At 40.3% G+C, this 23,369-nt stretch overlaps 1 protein-coding gene across 7 annotated transcripts in view; it reads right to left on the reverse strand.

Annotated features, from left to right (window-relative positions):
- The window catches only part of poglut2 (protein O-glucosyltransferase 2), a 76,457-nt gene that overhangs the window by 42,079 nt on the left and 11,009 nt on the right, over positions 1-23,369 (reverse strand). For 3 of the 7 annotated variants that reach the window (XM_067986407.1, XM_067986406.1, XM_067986405.1), the window contains exons 2-5: positions 21,958-22,163; positions 12,004-12,209; positions 7,071-7,148; positions 3,362-3,534 (exon numbers count right to left, since the gene is read on the reverse strand). In XM_067986407.1, coding sequence (XP_067842508.1) covers positions 3,362-3,534; positions 7,071-7,148; positions 12,004-12,209; positions 21,958-22,039 — 539 coding nt within the window. In that variant the 5' untranslated portion in view covers positions 22,040-22,163. Of the gene's footprint in view, positions 1-3,361; positions 3,535-7,070; positions 7,149-9,544; positions 9,739-9,891; positions 10,058-12,003; positions 12,210-21,957; positions 22,164-23,369 lie in introns of those variants that run through there. The other 4 variants (XM_067986409.1, XM_067986408.1, XM_067986410.1 and 1 more) reach the window with 4 other exon arrangements.

Raw genomic sequence — 23,369 nt, forward strand, 5'->3', positions numbered from 1 at the left:
TGTAACACTGAATATTATACCTGGATATAAAATTTAAAGTTTTGCATTTAGCAGACATCTACCATATCACAGCATACCTTTCAAAGGTGTGGCACACTTCAAAGAAACTCACCTAGGTGAAATGAGGATTTATCTGGTAAATCACCAAATATCTAATTGATTAAATGTGAACTAATCAAAAATAGTTTGATTCAGCTAAGTATCAACACGAAATGAGCAAGCTGCAGTAAACTGAGCAATCAAATCATATTTTTTTTTGAAAGCTACTAATCCTAAATTGGCAAACCAATTGTTCCAAATATTTTATGAGGTTTGCGTTTTAGCCAAAATCTTGTTTCCCTCAACTGATAAATTTACTGTTAAAAGTAACATTAATAACTTAAGAAACACATTAAAAAATTTGGAAAAAATGCTTATTCTTAATTAGAGTTGCCTGTACAATATTACAAGTCCCAGGAAAACATTTTCTTGGAGAGACCTGATGCATAATTTAGACTACTTGTCTGGAGGTTGAATTATTGCGTTGCGCTTTATTACGTTTTCTGTGCTTGCTTTAAAATATCTAACAATGTTTCCCGAGAATCTGAGAAACCTTGGGCCTGAGTTAAGGGGGCTTCCCAAAGCAAACAACTCAAAGTAGCAATTAACTCTCAATGCATTTGTGCCTATTGAATGTTATAATGATTGACAACAATACTGGCCTTTCACAGACTGTGCCAGAATTGCAGTTTGTAAGCTCTATCCTTTCCTCACTGCTTCTGATAAAGGCTTCCTTGGGGCATAAGCCCTAATCTTTTTCCATCTTTAGATAGTGGGAAAATTTGAAGTTGTAGCAACCCTTCTTATAAAAGACATGCACAGCTTAATTGATTTATTTACAGATCAGTGTTTTGTGAGGAGAACAGTATATTCGTTAATCAGTCTGCAGTGGGTAGGGAAAACACTACTTACTTATTTCCTAGGAACCAATAAAATGCATCGGCTTCTCTGAGAAGACCGCTTAGAAACTTCCTTCCAAATCTTTTCAATGGAGATGTGCACTTCTCACCCGCTCCCAGACCCCAACACCTCTTCTGCTGCATCAGAGCAAATAACCTCCGACTCAGTAAGCAATTTCATGGGAAGTCTGGTGGTGTATATGGTAAAGTTGGATTTGGGACAAACTTTGCAGGAGATCCAGAGAAATGGTAGTAACCAAACAACCACTCAGCTTTATTCGAAGTTGCAGCCTTGTAAGTGAGAAATAAATCTACATATCAAACTATCACTTTCACAACCTCTACTATCTTTTTGACATAATGGCCCTGAAATGACACATCTATTTTGCCATGTTTGGGGAAGAAATTAGGGTAAGACCAAGTTCTGCCGGGTTCACCCAGTTTTGTGTCTGTCGGAGTTTGCGCTGAGAGTGGGGCAGGTGTTTCTTGTGTCTGCTTCCCTCTGTGAGGGTTGTGAGTGAAAGAAGCAAGGCTGATGGCATGACATCATCCAGCCAAATTCCCACCAGTCCCGCTTTAACTGCTCCCAAAGCAATGACGCCTGCACGAAGCAGGCTTACATGCTTTGCCTGGAGTTGTCGTAGGGAACTACAACTGCCTATTTGGAAACCGGCCATTTCTTTCTGAAATCTTCCACTGGCAAACCTTGCTCTTCAATGCTGCAATGTGGCTCTGCAATTAGTTTCTTCATTCTGCAAGTGGGCATCCCCGCTGTGCCACAAATGGCTTGATTTACACAAATGCCCCTGACCCTGAAAGTGGGATGAGGCCAGGGGTGCAACTAGTGGGCAGATGAAGTTCCGCCCCACTATTTTTATGTGGACACATCATGCTTGTGAAAATTTGGAGTCAACATAACTATTGTTTATTTATACAAGTAACAGTCAATTGTATTCCAAAAGTATTTCATTATTAAGTGCTTCGAGACATTTCAACAACATCCAAGACATTATTGTTTTAAATAACTGTCACTTTGAGGCAAAATTATGAAGATGGCCATCTAATGGAAGTAAGTCAGGACAGCACCTATTTGTTGTCCACCTTGATACTTAATAAAGAGAAATTGAATTATCGCACAATTCTAAATGTTGTAAATGGAGATTGTGTTGCCTTTTCTGACCCTTATATTCTACAGGGTTGTCTCCAAAAGAACGAATACCATTTATGGCAATCCTGCAATATTAACAACCCAATACTCTTGCCATTTAAAGCAATGACAGCTCCTAGAAAGGGGAATTAACTCTGTCTTTAACTGCTAATATAAATAGTGCATTGGTACATTTAGGGTTTAGCCATGGGCAGATTAAGCTCACATTGATGGCCTGTATGAACCTTCCTCCAACATTTGGGAAGTCCGTGGTCTAACCAGCAAAATTAACATGGCTCTCCAGTGGTCGTAATTGTGACTTGCGAAACTGCATGTACAAAACACACAGGCACAGTTCCTTGTTGTGCCAAATCTGCCCTGTTTATACTGCATAAAGCTTCACACATTACTGAATAATTTCCATTGACAGAATCGCAGTAATATAGAAGTATTACTAGTTTTTCACTTCTCCCTAGAGCTTTATGATTTAAAATGTTTGATTTAAGGCAATATGGGAGCAGACATTTGTACAGACCTCCACTTCAGTATCCTGTTATTAAGAAAGGAAGCAAAGGGCTGTGGACAGCATTCAATATGATCATAATGTCACTGGAGTAGAACTTTCATGAAGCCACAAATACAAAGAAAAAGCAAAATTAACAAATTATGCACTTTGGAGTAAACAAGGAAATGCAATGTCCTTTAATAATTGCAGGCTTTTTGAGCATCTTTTTACCTCATGGATGTCTTCAGACGTTCACAAAGGATTTTGCTGGAAATGTTGGAAGATTATTTTTTGTGTAATAAATCATTGTTACCTCTGATCAATTAAAAACACCGTGACCGTTTAGATAGCAGAAATCATAATAAGGATACAGATCTCTCCCTTTAGAATATTTAGGATTATTGGGCAACTCAGTTAGATAGTTTCCTTTAAGAACTGCTAATCTGAATTAATAGTAGAGATTTTTCTACTCAGGTTGCCCAGACGGCTAGCTGGAACATTATATCCTAAAATGTTGCTAACAGTATCTGAAGACCCTCCTTGTTTTTCTGTAAAGTTAGTTAAGTCATTCATGTGCCTACTGCCACCTTGAGCACAATTTATATTTGCTTGTTGGCACTATGACTAGTTGGGCAAAGAAGATTAAGGCATCACTGACAAATATAATTTGTCTTAACACATTGATTACTGGATACTATGGATTACTTATACATTTGTCAACTAAAATTAAAAAGCTAATTTTAAGTAATGCAATTGTAAATAACATCTTACCGTCCCATAGTTTCTAGAACTGAATCAGTAATGTCATATGTTGGCATTACAATATCTCTTGTATTATCTGACCCACACCAGGAGAAAATAGGGTGAAGCTTCTCAGCAGTTTTTCTCTTTTCTAAAGGCCAGTCTCCAAGATTTACGAAGAACTCTAAATCTTGTATTTTTACCTAAAAGCAAAACACATTAGCATGAACACACTGCACCAGAGTTTTATTGGCAAATCAATTTTGTTAGTAGACTTCAGCCTTTACCATTTCAGTTCTTGTATGTTTAGTGAGATTTCAGCATAGCCAAACCAAGCACCTAATCTATGAAAATTTGAAAAGATGCAGCATTAGAGATACATCTTCAACAAATAATATTTGCATTGTTCTTTTTTTAAAAACTGTACTCTGATTCATGTATCACTCTGTGACCATTGTCACTGTTATCTGTGCTCAACCAATAGGATTTTAATCTGAATGAGAATTTAGAAAGATGCTTCTTCTACCAGCCAAGCTGAGGCTTGATAAAGCTTGTGGCAGGGCGACAGCTACCCTCCTTTCCTTCCTCAACCTCTGTACAGAGCAATTCCGCATTCTCGCCGATTTCAATCTCCATCTCACTCACCTGGCCCTTTCTCCTCTCATTTCCCTGTCCTCCCTTAACCTCTCCCTACATAGAAACTCTCCTACCCATATTCACGGCCACCCTTCAACCGTGTCATCTTATGTGGCCTCACTAGTCCTATTGTCTTGATCACAGATAAGACCATCGCCAATCATTTCCTTGTATCCCTCACCATTCACATCCCCCTAACCCTTTTCAACTCTGTTTCCTTCTGCATCCTCCCGTGGAATAAAATCTCCCTCAACTCACTTACAATTGTACTTTCAAACTCTCAACTGTCTAGCCTTTGGCCCTACATTTGCCACATTACTTCTGCAGCTGTCGTCCACAAACTCCATTCCCTAGCCACCGATTCCATCTCTCTCCTTGGCCGCTATCTCAGGCTGAACCAGATTGTGCACAACCTCAGCGTCCTAGTTGACCCTGAACTGAGCTTCCGACCCCATATCTTCTCCATCACAATGACCGCCCACTTCCAACTCTAACATCATCTGTTTCTGCCCAGCTGCTGCTGAAACTCTCATCATCACCTTTGTAACCTCCAGACTCTACTATTCAAATGCTCTCCTGACCGGCCTCCCATCTTCCACCCTCCATAAACTTGATTTCATTCAAAACTCTGTTTGCCCATATCCTATCCCATACCAAGTCCTACCAACATATCACCCCAGTGCTCTCTGACCTACATTGAGGTATTGGGGGACCAGGAGCCAAAGTTAAAATTCTCATCCTCTTGTTTAAATGCTCCATGGCCTCAATCCTCCCTATCTCTGTATTCTTTTCCAGTCCTACAATGCTCAGAGAACTCTGCATTCCTCCAACTCCGGTCTCTTATTCATCCCCCACTCCCTTCGCCCCACCACTGTCAGCCGTGCCTTCAGTTGTCTAAGTCCTATGCTCTGGAATTCCCTCCCTAACCCCTCTGCCTCTCCACCTCCCTCTCCTGCTTTAAGGTGCTCCTTAAACCCCATCTCTTTCACCAAGTTTTTACTCGCCCCCTCCTAATAACTCCTACTTTAGTTCGGCATCTGGTTTGGTGTCTGATTAGGCTTTTGAGAAGTGCCGTGGGACATTTTTCTATATTAAAGCCTCTATACAAATGCAAAGTTGTTGTTGTTGTTGATGATGTACAAAATGTCAAGACTTTTACAGAATTGTAGTAAGAGGAACAGAAACACCAAGCCAGGAGGGAAGAGTTTAGGAGCGGTGAGGGAAGGCTTGGGAGAAAAAATGTTACAAATTCAGGCCTGTCATAGATACCTTCTTAGGTTTATTGTTGTCAGTCGGTCCCTTAAGTAATATGACTGTCTTAATTTTACAGACTCACAATGTCCTTGATATACTTGCATTATACAATAACTTGGAGTGCAACAATAGTACCCTCTTGTGACCTGAATTGGATATTCATGTCTTTTGCATGTGTACTTCTTCAATCTCTCCAAAGGTGGCCTGAGCAAATGTCTGGTGAGACGAGGCTTAACACAAATTGTTAAGCTGTTTTATTTCACAGCAAGGTAAACATACAAAACAGCTGTTATGATTGGGGCCACTTAATTCAATCTGTGCAATTTATCTTTACCTAATAATGCAAAATAAAGAATACGCCATACTACGCCTCACCTTTGGGTTCTCTTACTTGACTTAAACAGATTGCTTCTAATTATTCTCCACCTTTTCTGATCACTTTGCCTCAGCGAAAGCCCCAACAACGTTCTCATCAAGAAACCTGACTGCCTTTGCAGCCCTCCTGTTGCAAACACCTCCCTGCCTGTGTCTTTCAGTTTAAAAATGGTCAAAGTATCCCAAAACATGAGATGGGTTTGAGAAAGTTGTTAAATCAGGAGACAGAGGTAGAGAGGCAAAGGATCTTGGAAGGGAGTTCCAGAAAGCAGGAGTTAGGCAACTGAAAGCTCTGCTACCACGGTTAGGATGGAGGGAAGATGGGATGCATAGGAGGAAGCCTGAAAAGTGTGAGAGAGTAGGTCTGGAGGAGGTTGCAGATTTAAGGAGGGGCAAGGCCATGGAGGGATTTGAAAACGAGAATAAAAGTTTTAAATTTTATGTGTTGAGAGACGGAGCCATTGTAGATACAAGAGAATGGGAGTAATGGGACAAGGGGTTCAGAGTATGATATGCAATTGCTTATATCCTTTTATACAAGTTGGAGTTTATGGGGCAAAAGGATGAAGGAAAGTCAGCAAGGAGGACATTGGAATAGTCGAGTTTGGAGGTGACAAAAATATGGATAATAGTTTCAGTGGCAGGAAAGGCCTAATACTCCCAGCAATGACAGGAAAGGGTTAATATTAAATAGCATCTATTTCTTTTTTTAAAATTCCCCACCCAAAATAATCCTAATTGGCTATGAGTTCAAGCACAATTACAGAAATTTCTCAAACGGATAACTTGAGATTGCAAGTTAATATTCATGTATTTATAGGAAGATGGAAAATATCAAGAGTAAGTCTTTACATGTAATACAACAGAATAAAATGTCTGGGAACACATCCATTTTGAATCATGCACTTACAATTAAAATATATTTTTAAAATTCCAATGTACATTTTTAAAGGACAAAAAATATGGAACAAAAAAAAAGAAAAAAAAAACTTGCATTTATATAGCGCCTTTCATGACCTCAGGACATCCCAAAGCACTTCACAGTCAATGAAATACTTTTGAAATGTAGTCACTGTTGTAATATAGGAAACGCAGCAGCCAATTTGTGCAAGGCAAGGTCCCACAATGTGATAATGACCAGATAATCTGTTTGATGAGGGATATATATTGGCCAGGACACTGGGGAGAACTCCCCTGCTCTTCTTCGAAATAGTGCCATGGAATCTTTTACGTCCACTAGAGAGGGCAGATGGAGCCTCGGTTTAATGTCTCATCTGAAAGACACACCTCAAGACAGCGCAGCAGTCCCTTAGCACTAGATTTTGTGCACAAGTCTCTGGAGTGGGACTTGAACCTATAACCTTCTGACTCAGAGACGAGAGTGCTACCACTGAACCATGGATGTTAAAGTTTTGACCTTGGCTGAGATTGTTTGATTTGTAACACTTGCTTAAACAGAAGCAAGATTGCTTACCTTTCGGGTCAGGGACAGCAAAATGGAATCCATGAATATCCGAAAGCCAACATGTTCTCCAAATGTTTTTACGTAAACCTAAAATATTTTTTAAAAATATGATTAACATGAGAATTAAATTATACAGTCACTGAATTTAACCCATAGTACAAACTTTAAAAGATGTGGAAAGCGATAATGGCTGGCATTACTCCCACACCCTTTGGACCTCCAACTCCAGCCTCCTGTGTTTACATCCCCTCCCTCTGCCTCACCATTGCTGGCAGAGCTTTCAGTCACCTCGACTGTACTTTCTGGAACTCTCTCCCTAAACCTCTCTGTCCTCCTTTAAAGCCTCCTCAAAGCTCATCTTTTCAACCTAGCCTTCAGTCAACACTCCCAAACCTGTCTTCCTTGGATTGGTATCCTTTCTGCTTTTTATTCCTTTGTAAAGTACTGTAGAATATCTTGTTTGTCACAGGTGCAATATAAGTGCAAGTTGTTGATGTATTTATCTGAAGTATTTTGTGTGAACTTGGCAGTTCGATGATGTTTGGGGACATGATGCTTGTGTGTTGAATGATGTATCATACAGTTGATGATTGTTTGCATCTGTGCTATTGATTTGTTTGAGTGTGTTGCTTTTTTGTGTCTGTGTATGCACATCTGATTTATGCTATTAATGATGCATGTGTTGTAGTGAACTGTTAACTGTTTTTCTTAAGTGATGTCCGTTTGTCTGGTGGAATACTTTGCTGCTTGATCTGTATATAACTGTATGTATGTGAGTTATTTGTTTTTGTCTGTATTGCGATTTCTATGTGACTGTGTCCCTGATGTGCTCCTTTGTCCTGCGCCATGTTTTTATCCTTTTGATTGTTGAAAAAAATTAATTGGGAGGAGTGGGAGAGATGTGAGGGGGTAAAAAAAATAAAAAGTGAAGGGGTAAAAAAAAAAGTGGGAGGAGAGGGAGACATAGAGCAATATTACATGCTCTGGTTTTGAACTCTTGATGGATTAAAAACTTATTGGGTGAGGAGAGGAAGAGAGGCAGAAAAGGAAGGTGAACAGGTGATAAAAAAGGGAAAAAAGGGAGACATAGACTGAAAACACCAGGAAAATGATGGTGGAGGAGTGTGACAAAAGACAGATCCAGCTGGAAAGGAAAGCGAAAACTGCAGGATACAAGAGAAGGCTGCAAACAGAGCAGAAGGAGGATGGTGAGATGCAGAAGGCTACAAATGGTCCCGAGGCAGAGTTGTGGGGCACAGGAGAAATATTAGTGAACAACCCAGAAGGCGACAAATAGAAATGGGAACAAAAGGTTGGCAGAAATGGGGAAGGGAAGGGGAATAATGGCAGTGGGAAGGATAGTTAGGCAGGCTGTGAGAGGCAGCCACTAGCAGAAAGGTTATGCAGGCTGCCCTGGAAGACAGGAGATCATGGAAAGGCTATGGCAGTGGCAAAGACGGCAGAGGACTTTGGAGGATTGCTGACAGGTCGTGAGAGGCAGAAATGAGATGCAGGAGATAGGTGGAGAAAGAGGGGGGCGAGCACAAGAGGTGGAAAGGCCACAGTTAGTGGGAGAAGCCAATACAGTGAGGAAGAGTCTGGGTAGAGGAGCTGGTAGCAGGCAGAGATGGTGAAGAGAAGTGGGGATATTGAGGTAAAGCTAGCCAAGTAGCAAAACGAAAATAGCGGCAGAGCTGGATGCCTCGCATCACATAGGAGGATTGAATAGCAGGCATTAGTGTTACCTATTAAAAGTAATAGAGGCCAGCATTACTGTTACACTATATGTGCTATCGCTAGGCATTACCAAGTTAGAACAGCATTATTAAATCATGGCAACAAGAAAAATTTGTGATAAACAGGAAATCTCAAGAATTTTAGTAAATTTTAGATTGTATCAGAGGGTGGGTTGTTTTATAAGGACAGGAAAAACCATGTAAAACACAAATAAAGAAAAGATTGCAAATGCTGAAATAAAAACAGAATATGGTGGAAATACACAAATCAGCCAAATCCCTGTGAAGAGAAAGGACAAATTAACATCGTTAGAACTACAAACTAATCGATAAGCAAGCATTTCAATTATGTTGGAAAAGAGACAAAGGGGAGGGGGATAAACAACTGATGCTCCCATCATGGAGACAGAGTTAACGTGTTAAATGGCCTGCAAGCTACATAAAAGAAAATTGTTAGATGACATAAAGGATTATCAGTAGAATTCTGGAAAGAAATTAAAAGAAAAAAAATGTGCAAATAGTTAAAGGAGGTGAAAGACATTTAAGAGGCCCAAGCAAACAAAAAGGTGAGAAAATGGGGGAATTTGGAAAAAGAGAAAAAACACCTGCAAATGCAGGACTGAAACAAAAATAAAAAACACTGGCAAAACAGTGGGCCCACCAGAACCATAAAGTATTATACTGCTGCTAAATGTTTACATCCCTTTTAATGCTACAAAGTCTAATTGATGTTACGTAAACACTGACCGTTTGTTCAAAGGTTAATTGCTATTCAAGCTGGAGGTCAGAACCCTGGCTTTGTTTGTGGAACACTCATTTAAGAGCCTACCGATGTTGTAGTTCTGGTATTTTCTGTTACTGGAGAGCTTTTCTATACATTGGAATTGATAAACTCTTGGTTCTTTATACTTTCGAAGTTTACATCAGGCAGTTTGTAACGTCTGAAGAGTGACAGAAAGATATATATAGAGATGTGGACATAGATATAACTTGATTCAGTTAAATTATAAAACTGTAATTAAAATGTGAGCTATAATATACAAAGTGAGTTCAGCCTACATTACTTAATTTGTGAGTAACATATAAAACATCACCTGGTGTTTTTAAATATAAAACAAAGGATTCTCTGCAGTGCAGAGGCACTGGAATTTAACGCTTATGGTGCACAAGTGGTTGCTGCCACTGTTCTATGACATATACCAGCTTGACATTTTTTCTGAATGTAGCAGAATTAACACGAGACCCGAGAGAAGGGTGAGCCTGTGGAGAGAAAAACTATTGAACTAGTTTCAAATACAAACCATGTAGCACCATAGATTTCGTTCTGAATTCTAATGTAACTTTTTAATGTGTTTACTATGTGGGAAACCTTTTGATACTATATCCAATGGTAAAAGATGGCAATTGAAATTGTTTTCAAAAAACATTTCAGATGATTTCATTGGTTCCCCGTTCTCCTCAATAGTTATTTATTGTTAGTTTCTTTTATGCTGTTTGTTTTTAGTGGTGGAGGCTCATTCATGCATAGTTTTCTTAACAGCTTAATGTTTTTGAGGCAATTCACATTATTCAATTAAATGATTTTTAAAAAATCAATATAATAATATTTGAGCCAATTAGGGGTAAGATGGACACTTTGCATATCTGACACTTAGAAGGGTTACAAGACATTTTCCTTTGCACTACAGGTACATGCTAGATGTTAGGCTTTTAATTATTTAAACACATTGCATATTCTTCCTTATATTTTGACTTTCCTGTTTCTGCCCCCACTGCTCTTGTAGCTCTTTTGGCCCATTTTTGTATCTCTTTACTACTGTTCATTTCTGTAACACTCTGCATTCTTTGATATCACCTTTTTTAAAAATCTAGCTCCTTTTATCTGCCTTCCTAGTAACATACAAGAAATGCTCATTCTTAATTCATGGTCTAGAGAAATTAATTCCAGAATATAATCAACAAAGCATTTCTGACTGACATCCAATGCTTGTTGAGAGTGAGGAGAGTAACCGTATTTATACTTGTCAGGTAATAAACTATTCAATTTACAGTCCATCACAATTAATGAATTATTCCAATTTTAGTCCACTCAGATAATTCATGTTTACAATCTTGAGATAATTATTCTGTATTTACCATTGTACATAGTGCATGGCAAGTCCCAGCCTGGAGTGTGAGTGAGGCTGCAGGCCAGCCAGTGATAGGTATGGAGTGAGCTGTCTCTCCAGCCTGCGCAGGTGACATTTCTAGGCCCCAGCTCAGTGTCGCTGTGAAGCAGGTGGGTTGCTCTATTCCTTGGATAGCAAATAGGAGCAAAGTGGAACTGGTGGTCTGAACAGCTTCAGACAGCCTCAAAGTGTGGAACTGAGGATTTGGGTGGCTCTAGTTGTCAAGGCTGAGGTTACACTGGGTCAGAAGGATGTGGGAGGAGCAGGCAGAGCTGAGGGTGAGGACAAGAGACAAGGTTGAACTGTCCCATACAAAGGTGTGACTGCTGTGGCCAAGCCCTGGGCAAGTAGCAGGAAGAGTGCATGCAAAGTCAACACAGGAGCAAGAAGGGGCCAACACCATATGCCATGCAGGGTGGGAATGTGAACCTAAAAGTTAGATTTTCTAATTTCAGTACACAAATGAAAAGTAACCTTGAAATTTACCTGTTTAACAAATATTGTCCGGAATGAGGGAAACTGTCACAGCAGTTATATATACCACAGAAACTTATTTTGGTAGAATATAAATGTAATAATTTATGTGACTGACCCAATCATCAGTGGTACTACACCTATGGTCCTGAGATCTAATTAGTCAAAAGGGACACACATATTGCTATATTTCTATAATCACAATTTCTATGTTTTTACAGACACAAAAGTTAATATAGATATTATTTATCATAGAGTACAATTTTTTTTGCATAAAATTGTCACACTTAATTTAAATGACAAACACAAAAACTATGTTGAGTGTTAGGTGAAAGAATGGCAGTCGAGGTTCACCTCAGTATTTGTCATGTTGAAAACAATGGGAGCTGACTGCATGTGACACCCAGCATGTTCAGAGCATGATACAGGTTTCCAGTCAATGAACTACACTAATGCTTTATAAGAACACTGCTTTGACTAAAATCTGGATCATTCTGAAACTCTCTTCATAAGTATAGATTTAGCATTACTGTTAAATCTGCAGATAAAATCAAACACAAATACCTTATCATCTTTTATTGTGTAATGGCACAGACTTTGTCTTTGACCAAATCTTTTTGAAATTTCTACAGCAATTCTGTCTGGATCCACAAAAGGAAAATAAGCCAAATCTCGTTGTATTTGTGGAAAAGACTGAGGACAGTGCATGTCCTTGTACCACTTAGTTCCATCTTCTTGTGGACAGTCACAGGACTCATGGTACACATGGTCTGTAAGGGCAAGAATGCATTCACTGTTACCAATAACCTACCAAACAAAATCTTACAGAAAATCACAAGTCACCAAAATAATATGATAATTGTACCATTAAAACCTTGTCTATCCATGCATGTTCTCTGAGTGCAATCCATTTTACTTTTTGAATATGAATGTAAATTTGGATCATTGCAAGCTCATCACGTAATATCTGTGCTGATATCCTGTAAAATTCTACAGCAATAACAGTGAAGATGTATGACAAGGTATGAACAATATTGCATTTATAGTAAATTATTGGAACTTGTACACACCATACACGGCCCACTAACTAAAATATATAACATTGTAGAAAATGTCCTAACTTCCTCTTGCGGCATGTAAAGAATATGCTATACATAGGAGATTGCACCGGTGACAACGTATAATGGGAATTCTTTCACAAATGTGAAAGACACATTAATCACAAACACCACAGATACAAGTTAAATAAGCCCCTTAATGTAAAAAGACAAATAATATTTGAGACACATAACATTATAAATATATACCTGATGCTCCTACAACACATTGCCCTTGTTTGTAAAGCTCCTGCATCCAACATCCACCCTCCCAACACCACAACTCTTTAATACTGCTACATGCTGTGTGGGAGGATTAGGGAGTACCAAGCTCTGGTAGGAATGGGTTTTCAGGAACAGATGCACTGGAGTTGGGGGATGAAAAGCAGAGTCCTGGGGTGTGGGAGAGAGAAAGAGATGGGCCCTTCGGTATGGTAGCATTGGAATGGAGCTAGTGAGGTGTGGAAGCATTCAAAAGTGGGGGGGTGGGGCAGAAGTCACAGTGTGTGGAAATACTGGGTGGGGATCCTAGGAGGTGGGAATGGAGTTCCAGATTGCCAGTAACAAAATCCCATGTTTGAGCTTTTCTCAAAGATAGGTCAGCAATGAGGAAAAGGTATTGGCGCATTCCACATCGTAACAACTCGCTGCATAAAAAAAATGTTTCCTCTGTCGCCACTGGTTCTTTTGTCAATCACCTTAAATCTGTGTCCTCTGGCTACTGATCCTTCTGCCACTTGAAACAGTTTCTCCTTAGCGTTCAAAATCTCCTCTTAACCTTCTCTGCTCCAAGAAGAACAATCCCAGATTCTCCAGTTTCCATGTAACTGAAGTCGATCATCCCTGGTACCATTCTAGTAAATCTCCTCTGCACCCTCGCTAAGGCTTTGACATCGTTCCTAAAGTGTGGTGCCCAGAATTGGAAACAATATTCCAGCTGGGGCCTAACCAGTGTTTTATAAAGATTCAGCAGAACTTCCTTGCTTTTGTACTCTATGCCTCTATTTATAAAGCCAAGGATCTTGTATGCCTTTTTAACAGCCTTCTCAACTTGCCCTGCCACCTTCAAAGATTTGTGTACATACACCCCCAGGTCTCTCTGTTCTTGCACCGCATTAAAATTGTACCATTTAGTTTATATTGCCTCTCATTCTTCCTACCAAAATGAATCACTTCACACTTCTCTGCGTTAAATTTCATCTGCCATGTATCTTCCCATTTCACAAGTCTGTCTATGTCCTCCTGAAGACTGTTACTATCCTCCTCACTGCTTACTACATTTCCGAGTTTTGTATCATCTGCAAACTTTGAAATGATGACACACTTAGAATTCTTCTAATACTTTATGAACAAATGTGGATTAATATCATTGTGAAATCATAGTCCTTTTAAGGTCACTGCGTATTGGACAGCCTAGTATCTGTAGTGTGTTGCTCTAAATGCTGTGCCATGGATTTACATCTGCATTTTCCTATATTATGGACTCAGATCATGAGACTGAGAAAATATTCTTTTTTATACACATTATACATATATATAAAAAATAATATTCATTTAGAAATTCTGAACGTTTACAAATGAAGTTGCTTCAAATTTAATCTTGAAATGAAGATCAAACTTTAGATCCTATTTACGAAGTTGAGAGTACATTGGGGTATAAATCTAAGTTTAAAACATGAAAGAAAATGGTGGGCAGATGTGGAGAAGTTCTTTGTTCTAAATCCAGAAAATAGAACTAAGTAACATGATTATAAGGTAAGGAGCCAGCAGCCAAACGTAATTTGGGGAGTAATTGCTCCATATTTAGTGGGTTTTTTTGGTCAGTCAGATGTCTAATATCATCTTTACAATCTTCCGGACTCAAAAGTGATTTCGATAACTTCAGATCATAACCATTGCTCCCATTTTTTCAGTCGGTGCTGGTAATGGATCTGCTGTTGCCACTAACAACTCCTTTAGACCAATCTTTTGTTTCTTTACTTGTACCAGTACCACCCCCCCTTTGCCTTGCACCATCATCCCTTTTGTCATTTAATCACTCCTGCCCTCCACTCTATCAGATAACAGACCTTCACTCTTGTTCTTTCCTCCCCTCACCCTACTCCCCCCCCACCGCCCGCCCCTTCTCCTGGCTCTGTACTTACTTAAAAACTCTTAAATCTTTACTTCTTCCAGTTCTGACCAAAGGTCATCGACCTGAAACATTGGCCCCGATATTAGCGGGGAGGTGGGTTGGCAGCGGGGGGCAATTGGGCGCGTGGCAAACCCGCATGAACCAAATTTACCATTTCCGACACAATCGCATGTTGATTGATAGTGGTTAATGTCCTCTCCAGGTTTCGTGCCCAGCAGCTAGCCTGATTGACAGGCTGGCTGCCATCAGGAGCTGCAACGCGGGGAGGGGGGGTGGGGGCGGAAAGAGAGAGAGCCAGATGTCATCCGGCGCTGCACTGGAAGACTGGGCCCGGGGGGGGGGGGGGGGGGAAAAAAGGATCGGGGAGAGGGGAGGACAAATAACATAGGTTTCAAAAGGTAGGTGCATTTAGTGTTTTCACTTCATTGCATGTTTTTTTATTTAATTGATTTAGTTTCTTTCTCCCTGAACCGGCCCTTCAGGCGTGTTTCAGAAGCAGTAGGCAAGCCACCCAGGTAAATTAAAAATCTTTCTAATCACTTACTCTGTCACAGGTAAAGTGCCTTAAGTACCTCAATGAGGTACATTTGACTCTTTAACTGTCAATCCGCCGGCTTTAACTGCCAGCGGGACTTCCGGTTTTGTGTCGTCCACGCACGCACAAGTCGGTCCCTGGGAAACTTGGAAGCCGGCGGGTTGGAGCCGGCTTCCGAACCCAAACGGGATTTGCATGATTTTTGGAACCCCCCGCCCCCAACGCACCCGCATTTGCCTCCTAAAATCACCCCCATTAACTCTGTTTCTCTCTCCACAGATGCTGCCTAACCTGCTGAGTATTTCCAGCATTTTTTGTTTTTATTTCAGATTTCCAGCATCCAAGGTGGATGCTTTTGTCTAATATCATCCTGCTTAAAAGTCTACAAACTTTTGTCAGTGAGAAATCCACCTAAGTAGAGTTTCTGCTTGCCTAATGTGGACTGCACACTGCCTCCACAAAGGGTACGCATTCCACTTACCTAAGTCCAGATATTTTTCGTAATATGTTGGCAAAAGCCAAGACTTAAGGAACCCCAAGTTTGTGCAGGAGTATTGCTGGAGCACTGATAACTTATGGAATAGGTTTCCACCTAATGTGGTGAATGCAGCATTGATTGAAACATTCCTGGAGATATCTGTATTATTTCAAATGTATTCTACAAAGTACAAATTTCCCCAAGTTACTGGGGAAATGCGACTTGGGGACATTTCACAAGTCCCCACACTTGTGCCAGTGGGGACAAAATTTGGAAATGACACATAGGAACCAATGACATAGGTAGAACTAGGAATGAGGTTCTGCTGAGGGAGTTTGAGGAGCTAGGGTCCAAATTAAAACGCAGAACCTGAAAAGGTAATAATCTCAGGATTACTACCTGAGCCATGCTCAAATTAGCATAGGGACAAACAGATTAGATGGTTAAATGAGTGACTGAAAGAGTGGTGTGGGAAGCAGGGGGTTCAATTCATGGGGCACTGGCACCAGTACTGGAGAAAGAGGGAGCTGTTCCGTTGAGACAGGCTCCACTTAAACCGGGCTGGGACCAGTGTCCTGGCGAATTGAATAACTAGGGCAGTAGATAGGGCTTTAAACTAATAAGAGGGGCGGGGGGAGGGGAAGGTTCAGGTAAGGGCAAATTTATAAGTCTAAAGAGAAAAGTCATTGCTGTAAAGCTAGTAGTGATTTGGGTAAAAACAAGCAGTGTGTCAGGAAGGGACAGAGAGATTAACAAAGGTAATAGGGCATTAATGACTAAAGTAAAAAGTTAAAATTAAAGGCTCTATCCTGAATGCACGAAGCATTCATAACAAGATAGATGAATTCATGGAACAAATAGAGATAAATGGGTTTGATCTAGAAGCCATTACTGAGACATGGTTGTAGGGTGACCAAGGTTGGGAACTAAATATTCCAGGATATTTGACTCTTAGAAAAAATAGGCAAAATGGAAAAGGAGCAGGGGAGGTTAGCCCTGATAATAAAGGATGAGATAAAGGCAGTAGTGAGAAAGGATCTTCGCTCAGAAAATCAGGATGTAGAATCAGCATGGGTGGAGCTAAGAAATAACAAGGGGCAGAAAACACTGGTGGGAGTAGTTTATAGGCCCCCTAACAGTAGTTATAGAATTGGACAGGGTATAAATCAGGAAATTAGAGGAGCATGTAACAAGAGTATGCAATAATTGTGGGGGACTTTAATAGTCATATAGACTGGGCAAACCAAATTGGCAAAAGTAGTTTGGAGGACGAGTTCATGGAATGAATTCGAAACAGTTTTCTAGAACAATATGTCGAGGAACCAACAAGGAACAGTCTATTACAGATCTAGTATTGTGTAATGAGACAGGGTTAATTGGTAATCTTATAGTTAAGGATCCTCTGCGGCAGAGTGATCATATGATAGAATTTCATATTGAGTTTGAGTGATGTAGTTAAGTCCGAAACTAGGGTAATAGAGTTAAACAAAGCCAATTACGTAAGTATGAGGGATGTGTTCGCTAAGATAGATTTGAAAATTAGATTAAAAGATATGATGGTAGATAAGCAATGGCGAACATTTAAAGAAATAATTCATAATCCTTGAGGAATAAAAACCTCTATGGGTAAAGTGATCCAGCCGTGGCTAACTAGAGAAGTTAAGGATAGTATCAGATTAAAAGAAGATGCTTACAATGTTGACAAAAAAAGTAGTAAACCTGAGGATTGGGAGGGTTTTAGAAATCAGCAAAGGATGACCAAGAAATTGATAATGGGAGAAAATTGAATGTGAGAGTAAACTAGCAAGAAATATAAAATTGTAAGAGCTTCTACAAGTATATAAAAAGGAAGAGATTAGCAAAAGTAAGCATGGGTCCCTTAGAGGCAGAGACAGGAGAAATTATAATGGAGAATAAGGAAATGGTAGAAACAACAATCAAATATTTTATATCTGTCTTCACAGTAGAAGACACAAAAAATATAGTGGAAATAGTGGGGAGCCAAGGGTCCAATGAGAGTGAGGAACTTAAAGTAGTTAAGATTGATAAAGAAAAAGTACCGAAGAAATTAACGGGACTAAAAGCCGACAAATCCCCTGGACCTGATGGCCTATACCCGAGGGTTTTTAAAAGAGGTGGTTGCAGAGATAGTGGATGTATTGATTTTGATCTTCCAAAATTCCCTAGATTCTAGAACGATCCTCGTGGATTGGAAGGTAGCAAATGTAACCCTGCTATTCAAGAAAGGAGGGAACTATAGGCCAGTTAGCCTGACATCAGTAGTAGGGAAAATGCTAGAATCTATTATTAAGGACGTAGAGGCAAGGCACTTAGAAAATCATAATGTGATTAGGCAGAGTCATCACGGTTTTATGAAAGGGAAATGTTGTTTGACAAATCCATTAGAGTTTTTTTTGAGTGTAACTAGCAGGGTAGATAACGGAGACCAGTGGATGTAGTATATTTGGCTTTTCAAAAGGCACTCGATACAGGAGGTTGTTGCACAAGATTAGGGCTCATGGGATTGGGGGCAATATATTAGCATGGATTGAGGATTGGTTAACGGACAGAAAACAGAGAGTAGGAATAAATGGGTCATTTTCGGGTTGGCAGGTTGTAACTAGTGGGATGCCGCAAGGATCAGTGCTTGGGCGTCAGCTGTTTACAATATATATCAATGACTTAGATGAGGGGACCGAGTGTAATATATCCAAGTTTGCTGATGATACAAAGCTAGGTGAGAAAGTAAGCTGTGAGGAGGACACAAACAAGCTGCAAAGGGATATAGACAGGTTAAGTGAGTGGGCGAGAAGGTGGCAGATGGAGTATAATGTGGGGAAATATGAAATTATTCACTTTGGTTGGAAGATTAGAAAAGCAGAATATTTTTTAAAAAGGTGAGAGAGTAAGAAATGCTGGTATTGACAGGGATTTGGGTGTCCTTGTCACAGAATCACAGAAAGTTAACATGTAGGTACAGCACGCAATTAGGAAGCCAAATGGTATATTAGCCTTTATTGCAACGGGGTTGGAGTAGAAGAGTAAGGAGGTTTTGCTGCAATTATATAAGGCTTTGGTAAGACCACACCTGGAGTGCTGTGTACAGTTTTGGTCTCCTTACCTAAGGAAGGAAATACCTGCCTTAGAGGGGGTGAAACGAAGGTTCACTAGATTGATTCCTGGGATAAGAGGGTTGTCCTATGAGGAGAGATTGAGTAAAATGGGGCTTATATTCTCTGGAGTTTAGAATGAAAGGTGATCTAATTGAAACGTATAAAATTCTTAGAGAGCTTGACAGGGTAGATGCTGAGAGGCTGTTTCCTCTGACTGGAGAGTCCAGAACCAGGGGTCATAGTCTCAAGATAAGAGGTCGGCCATTTAGGACCGAGATGAGGAAGAATTTCTTCACTCAGAGGGTTGTGAATCTTTGGAATTCTCTGCCCCAGAGGGCTATGGATGCTCAGTTGTTGAGTATATTCAAGATTGAGATTGATAGATTTTTGGACACAAAGGGAATCAAGGGATATGGGGATAGGGCAGGAAAGTGGAGTTGAGGTAGATGATTAGCCATGATCTTATTGAATGGTGGAGCAAGCTTAAGGGGTCTAATTCTGCTCCTATTTCTTATGTTCTTATAGAATAGGTGGTATTGTTAAGTCTTTAAAAGGCCAAAGAAAACTGCAAAAGGATATTGATAATATGGGATAAATGGGCTAAGAAGTGGCAGATGGAATTCAATGTGTGATGGATGCAGTTTGGTAAAAAAAATACATTGGATGGAAATAGGTGTCATGCTATGGAAGAGCAGAGGGACTTTGGGATGCAAATTCACAAGAACGTTAAAAGCAGCCCCTCAGGTTGATAAGGCTGTGAAAACTCTAATAGAATTCTAGGTTTTTATATAGAAGAGGTAGAGAATATAAAAGCCAAAAGATAATAATGAACTGATATAAAATCTTAATAAGATCTCAGTTAGAGTAATATGTGCAGTATTAGGCTCCACACTAGGGGAAGGATATAGAAGCTTTAGAGAGAATAACAGAGACAACACAGATTCACTATGATGCTGCCTGGTATGAGGAAATACAAATACAAAGAAAGACTTGAAAAATTGGGTCCATTTTGGTTAGAACGGAGATTATGGGGCAATATGGTAGAGGTGTTTAAAATTATGAAAGGATAGAACAGGGTATATAGAAACAGACAGATTCCAGTAGTTTGGGGGGCGGGGCCCAAATCAAAGGGCAGGAGAAACTTCTTCACACAGAGAGTTGTGAGGCTATGGAACTCTCAGAGTCTGCCATCAGATTCAGGCCTCCTTTTGAGGCAGAAACTATGAGGGGAATTTTAACCACCCCCCCTCCCCAACTCACGACAGGTGAGAGGGTCAGGGGTTAAACTGATAAAACGCGAAACCCCGAACCCAACCCTCCGCGAATGCACCTACTTCCGGTTAAACCGCGGCAGCGTCCAAGTAACCAGTTCAGGAGAGGTGAGTCCATAATTATAATCTTTAAATGAAGCTGCGCTCCTCAGATTTTGGGAGCCATTTGTATTTAATGGCTGCGGACTGAGTTTCCCAGGGCGGGAATCTAAAGGGAGGTGGGAGCTGCCAGATCCAGCAGATAAGTGCTTTTCCAGCACCGCTTGTGGGCCAGGAGAAGCAGGCGTGCTTCCCTCCGGCCCCTAAAGCAGACCACCTGCTGCGATCTCTCCCTCCCCATGATCGGCTGCACCCCATCCCCACCTGCGATTGGCCTCCCCCCACCCCCGATCTCTCCCTTCTCCCCCCACCACGTGCGAACTCTCCCTCCTCCCGCCGCTGCGCGTGAACTCCCCCTCCCCCAACCCCGTGGACGAACTCTCCCGCCAACCACCCCACCCTGGCCATCGTGGTCCGAGTCTTCCTTGAGAGGTGTGCAAAACTAACCCTCTAGATTTTTTCTTTGCCTCTCCATTAGAAGATATGTATTGCGCATTTTCTGCTTTCCCAACACCGCTTACTGTGCCTTGTCTTCTCGTAGGGCTCGACCTAGGAGGATCTTGAATCAACTGCCAGGAAGTATACAACTGTGGCCTGATAATTACTGCATCTGATTTTCCCTCCACTCAGTGCATCCTTAGAAATGCATAGCTGACGTCTGCAAGGGATTGTAGGTGCAAACTTGCATCTCATCACTTTATGGTGTCACATGTTGAAATGCCGTTGTATTGTGTCAGACTTTTGGTTTGGTGATAATCCTACTCAAAGAATCTTTTAGTTTGTCTGGACTGGAAAGAGTTAATGATGTACAAAGTATGACAGATACATCCTTCTCTTTACACTCTCCTGCTAATGGTGGTGTTGGAACACCACAAATTTGAATCTCCCAGTTCCTTAGCTTGTACTGCAGAGAAACTCTCATGCTCCAACCAACTTTGCTCCCCAAATTGCTGTACATTTTGCTATTTCAATATGAATAATAAATATAATCAAATATATTATAAAAATAATGATAGAATGCATGACTTTAAAATGATGACTATTATGTATGCGTGTCATGGTCCAATTATCCCCTGCCTTCTAACTCTGCTTCATCTGAACAAGATGTGGAGATGCCAGTGATGGACTGGGATTGACAATTGTAAACAATTTTACAACACCAAGTTACAGTCCAACAAATTTATTTTAAATTTCACAAGCTTTCGGAGGCTTCCTCCTTCCTCAGGTGAACGGTGTGGAAAATGAACAACATCTGAATAACACACTGGGTCTTGACTCCCCGTGTGCAACACCATAGGCGATCAACCATAAATAATTATATGTTTACAACTGCAATTAATACAATTCAAAGGAGCTTTGTGCCTTAATTGGCATTGGTGGTGATGTAGTCACTTACATTCTAAACAATCCACCAATTAGAAATCAGCAAAAGAAAAACTATACAATTAAAAACTTCAACAGAGTAATGCTCATATATTAGGGCTGGTATTTTGAAATAAGACATATGAAGCAAACGACAACTGCACATTCTCATTCATCTGCAAATATCTATTTCCCGAGCAGCAAGAATGGCCCAAGATGCCTTCCCCTGCACTTTTCTCCTCCCTTTCTGTGGGAAAGCACCTCATTTCTGTTCAGTAATTGCCCAAGGTAGCCTAGTTATGATCCGGAATTTAACACAAGAGAAGCCAAAAAGTACAAGCCTATCTCCAACTCTTCCACGATACAATGTATTTGTATACCAACATACCATTGTGGTGTTTCATGATAATATAGAAAAATCACAAGTACCTTTTAAAACATATGGTGACCGAGCAATATGTTCATCATGGAATTTAACCTCAATTACCAGGTCCCTGTAGCTTGCATACATTCTGTATCTGACAAGGAAAGATCCATCCTTTCTGTCCAATATCTGTACCCAAATCCGAGTGAATTGCTCGCCAGGGGAATAAATGTTCACTGTAAACGTATTTTCACCTGGTGAAGAAGTAAAGCTGTTGGGAAAGGAGAATCATTAACACAAGTAACAATGCAAGAGTATATTATAATGCAGAGTCAGGAACACATTACTGGTCCAGAACAGGTTTTAGATAGTCACAAAGACACATATAAAATCAAAACCACACAGCAGCATATAAATCTCCTGATCTTTAAGATGTCGAATACAGATTCTTTAAAAAAACTTCTCATTCTCACATCTGGGCAGTATTTCATTGGGGAAATTGGTTGCGCAGGTGTACAGTTCACTACTACTATTAAATAGTTGATAACATTATATAGAAAACAAAAAACTGGAAATTATTCTAATACAATATTCTGAAAAATTTCTGGTGACAATTTACATTTAGCTGAACTCAAAAATGAGAGTACTACTTGTAAACACTCCCAGTGCGTTTTTCCCATTTTGAATAATAATTTGAAATTTGTTGCATGCAGTAGTATTTTCATCCTTTTTAAAAAAAAGACACACGTGGAATAACAGATGCTGATGCCAGTCAGTTCATAAGAACATAAGAAATAGGAGCAGGAGTAGGCCAATCGGCCGCTCGAGCCTGCTCCGCCATTCAATAAGATCATGGCTGATCTGATCCTAACCTCAAATCTAAATTCATGTCCAATTTCCTGCCCGCTCCCCGTAACCCCTAATTCCCTTTACTTCTAGGAAACTGTCTATTTCTGTTTTAAATTTATTTAATGATGTAGCTTCCACAGCTTCCTGGGGCAGCAAATTCCACAGACCTACTACCCTCTGAGTGAAGAAGTTTCTCCTCATCTCAGTTTTGAAAGAGCAGCCCTTTATTCTAAGATTATGCCCCCTAGTTCTAGTTTCACCCATCCTTGGGAACATCCTTACCGCATGCACCCGATCAAGCCCCTTCACAATCTTATATGTTTCAATAAGATCGCCTCTCATTCTTCTGCACTCCAATGAGTAGAGTCCCAATCTACTCAACCTCTCCTCATATGTCCGCCCCCTCATCCCCGGGATTAACCGAGTGAACCTTCTTTGTACTGCCTCAAGAGCAAGTATGTCTTTTCTTAAGTATGGAGACCAAAACTGTATGCAGTATTCCAGGTGCGGTCTCACCAATACCTTATTTAACTGCAGCAATACCTCCCTGTTTTTATATTCTATCCCCCTAGCAATAAAAGCCAACATTCCGTTGGCCTTCTTGATCACCTGCTGCACCTGCAAACTA

The sequence above is a fragment of the Heptranchias perlo genome, chromosome 6, assembly GCF_035084215.1.
Source record: "Heptranchias perlo isolate sHepPer1 chromosome 6, sHepPer1.hap1, whole genome shotgun sequence".
Lineage (NCBI taxonomy): Eukaryota > Metazoa > Chordata > Chondrichthyes > Hexanchiformes > Hexanchidae > Heptranchias > Heptranchias perlo.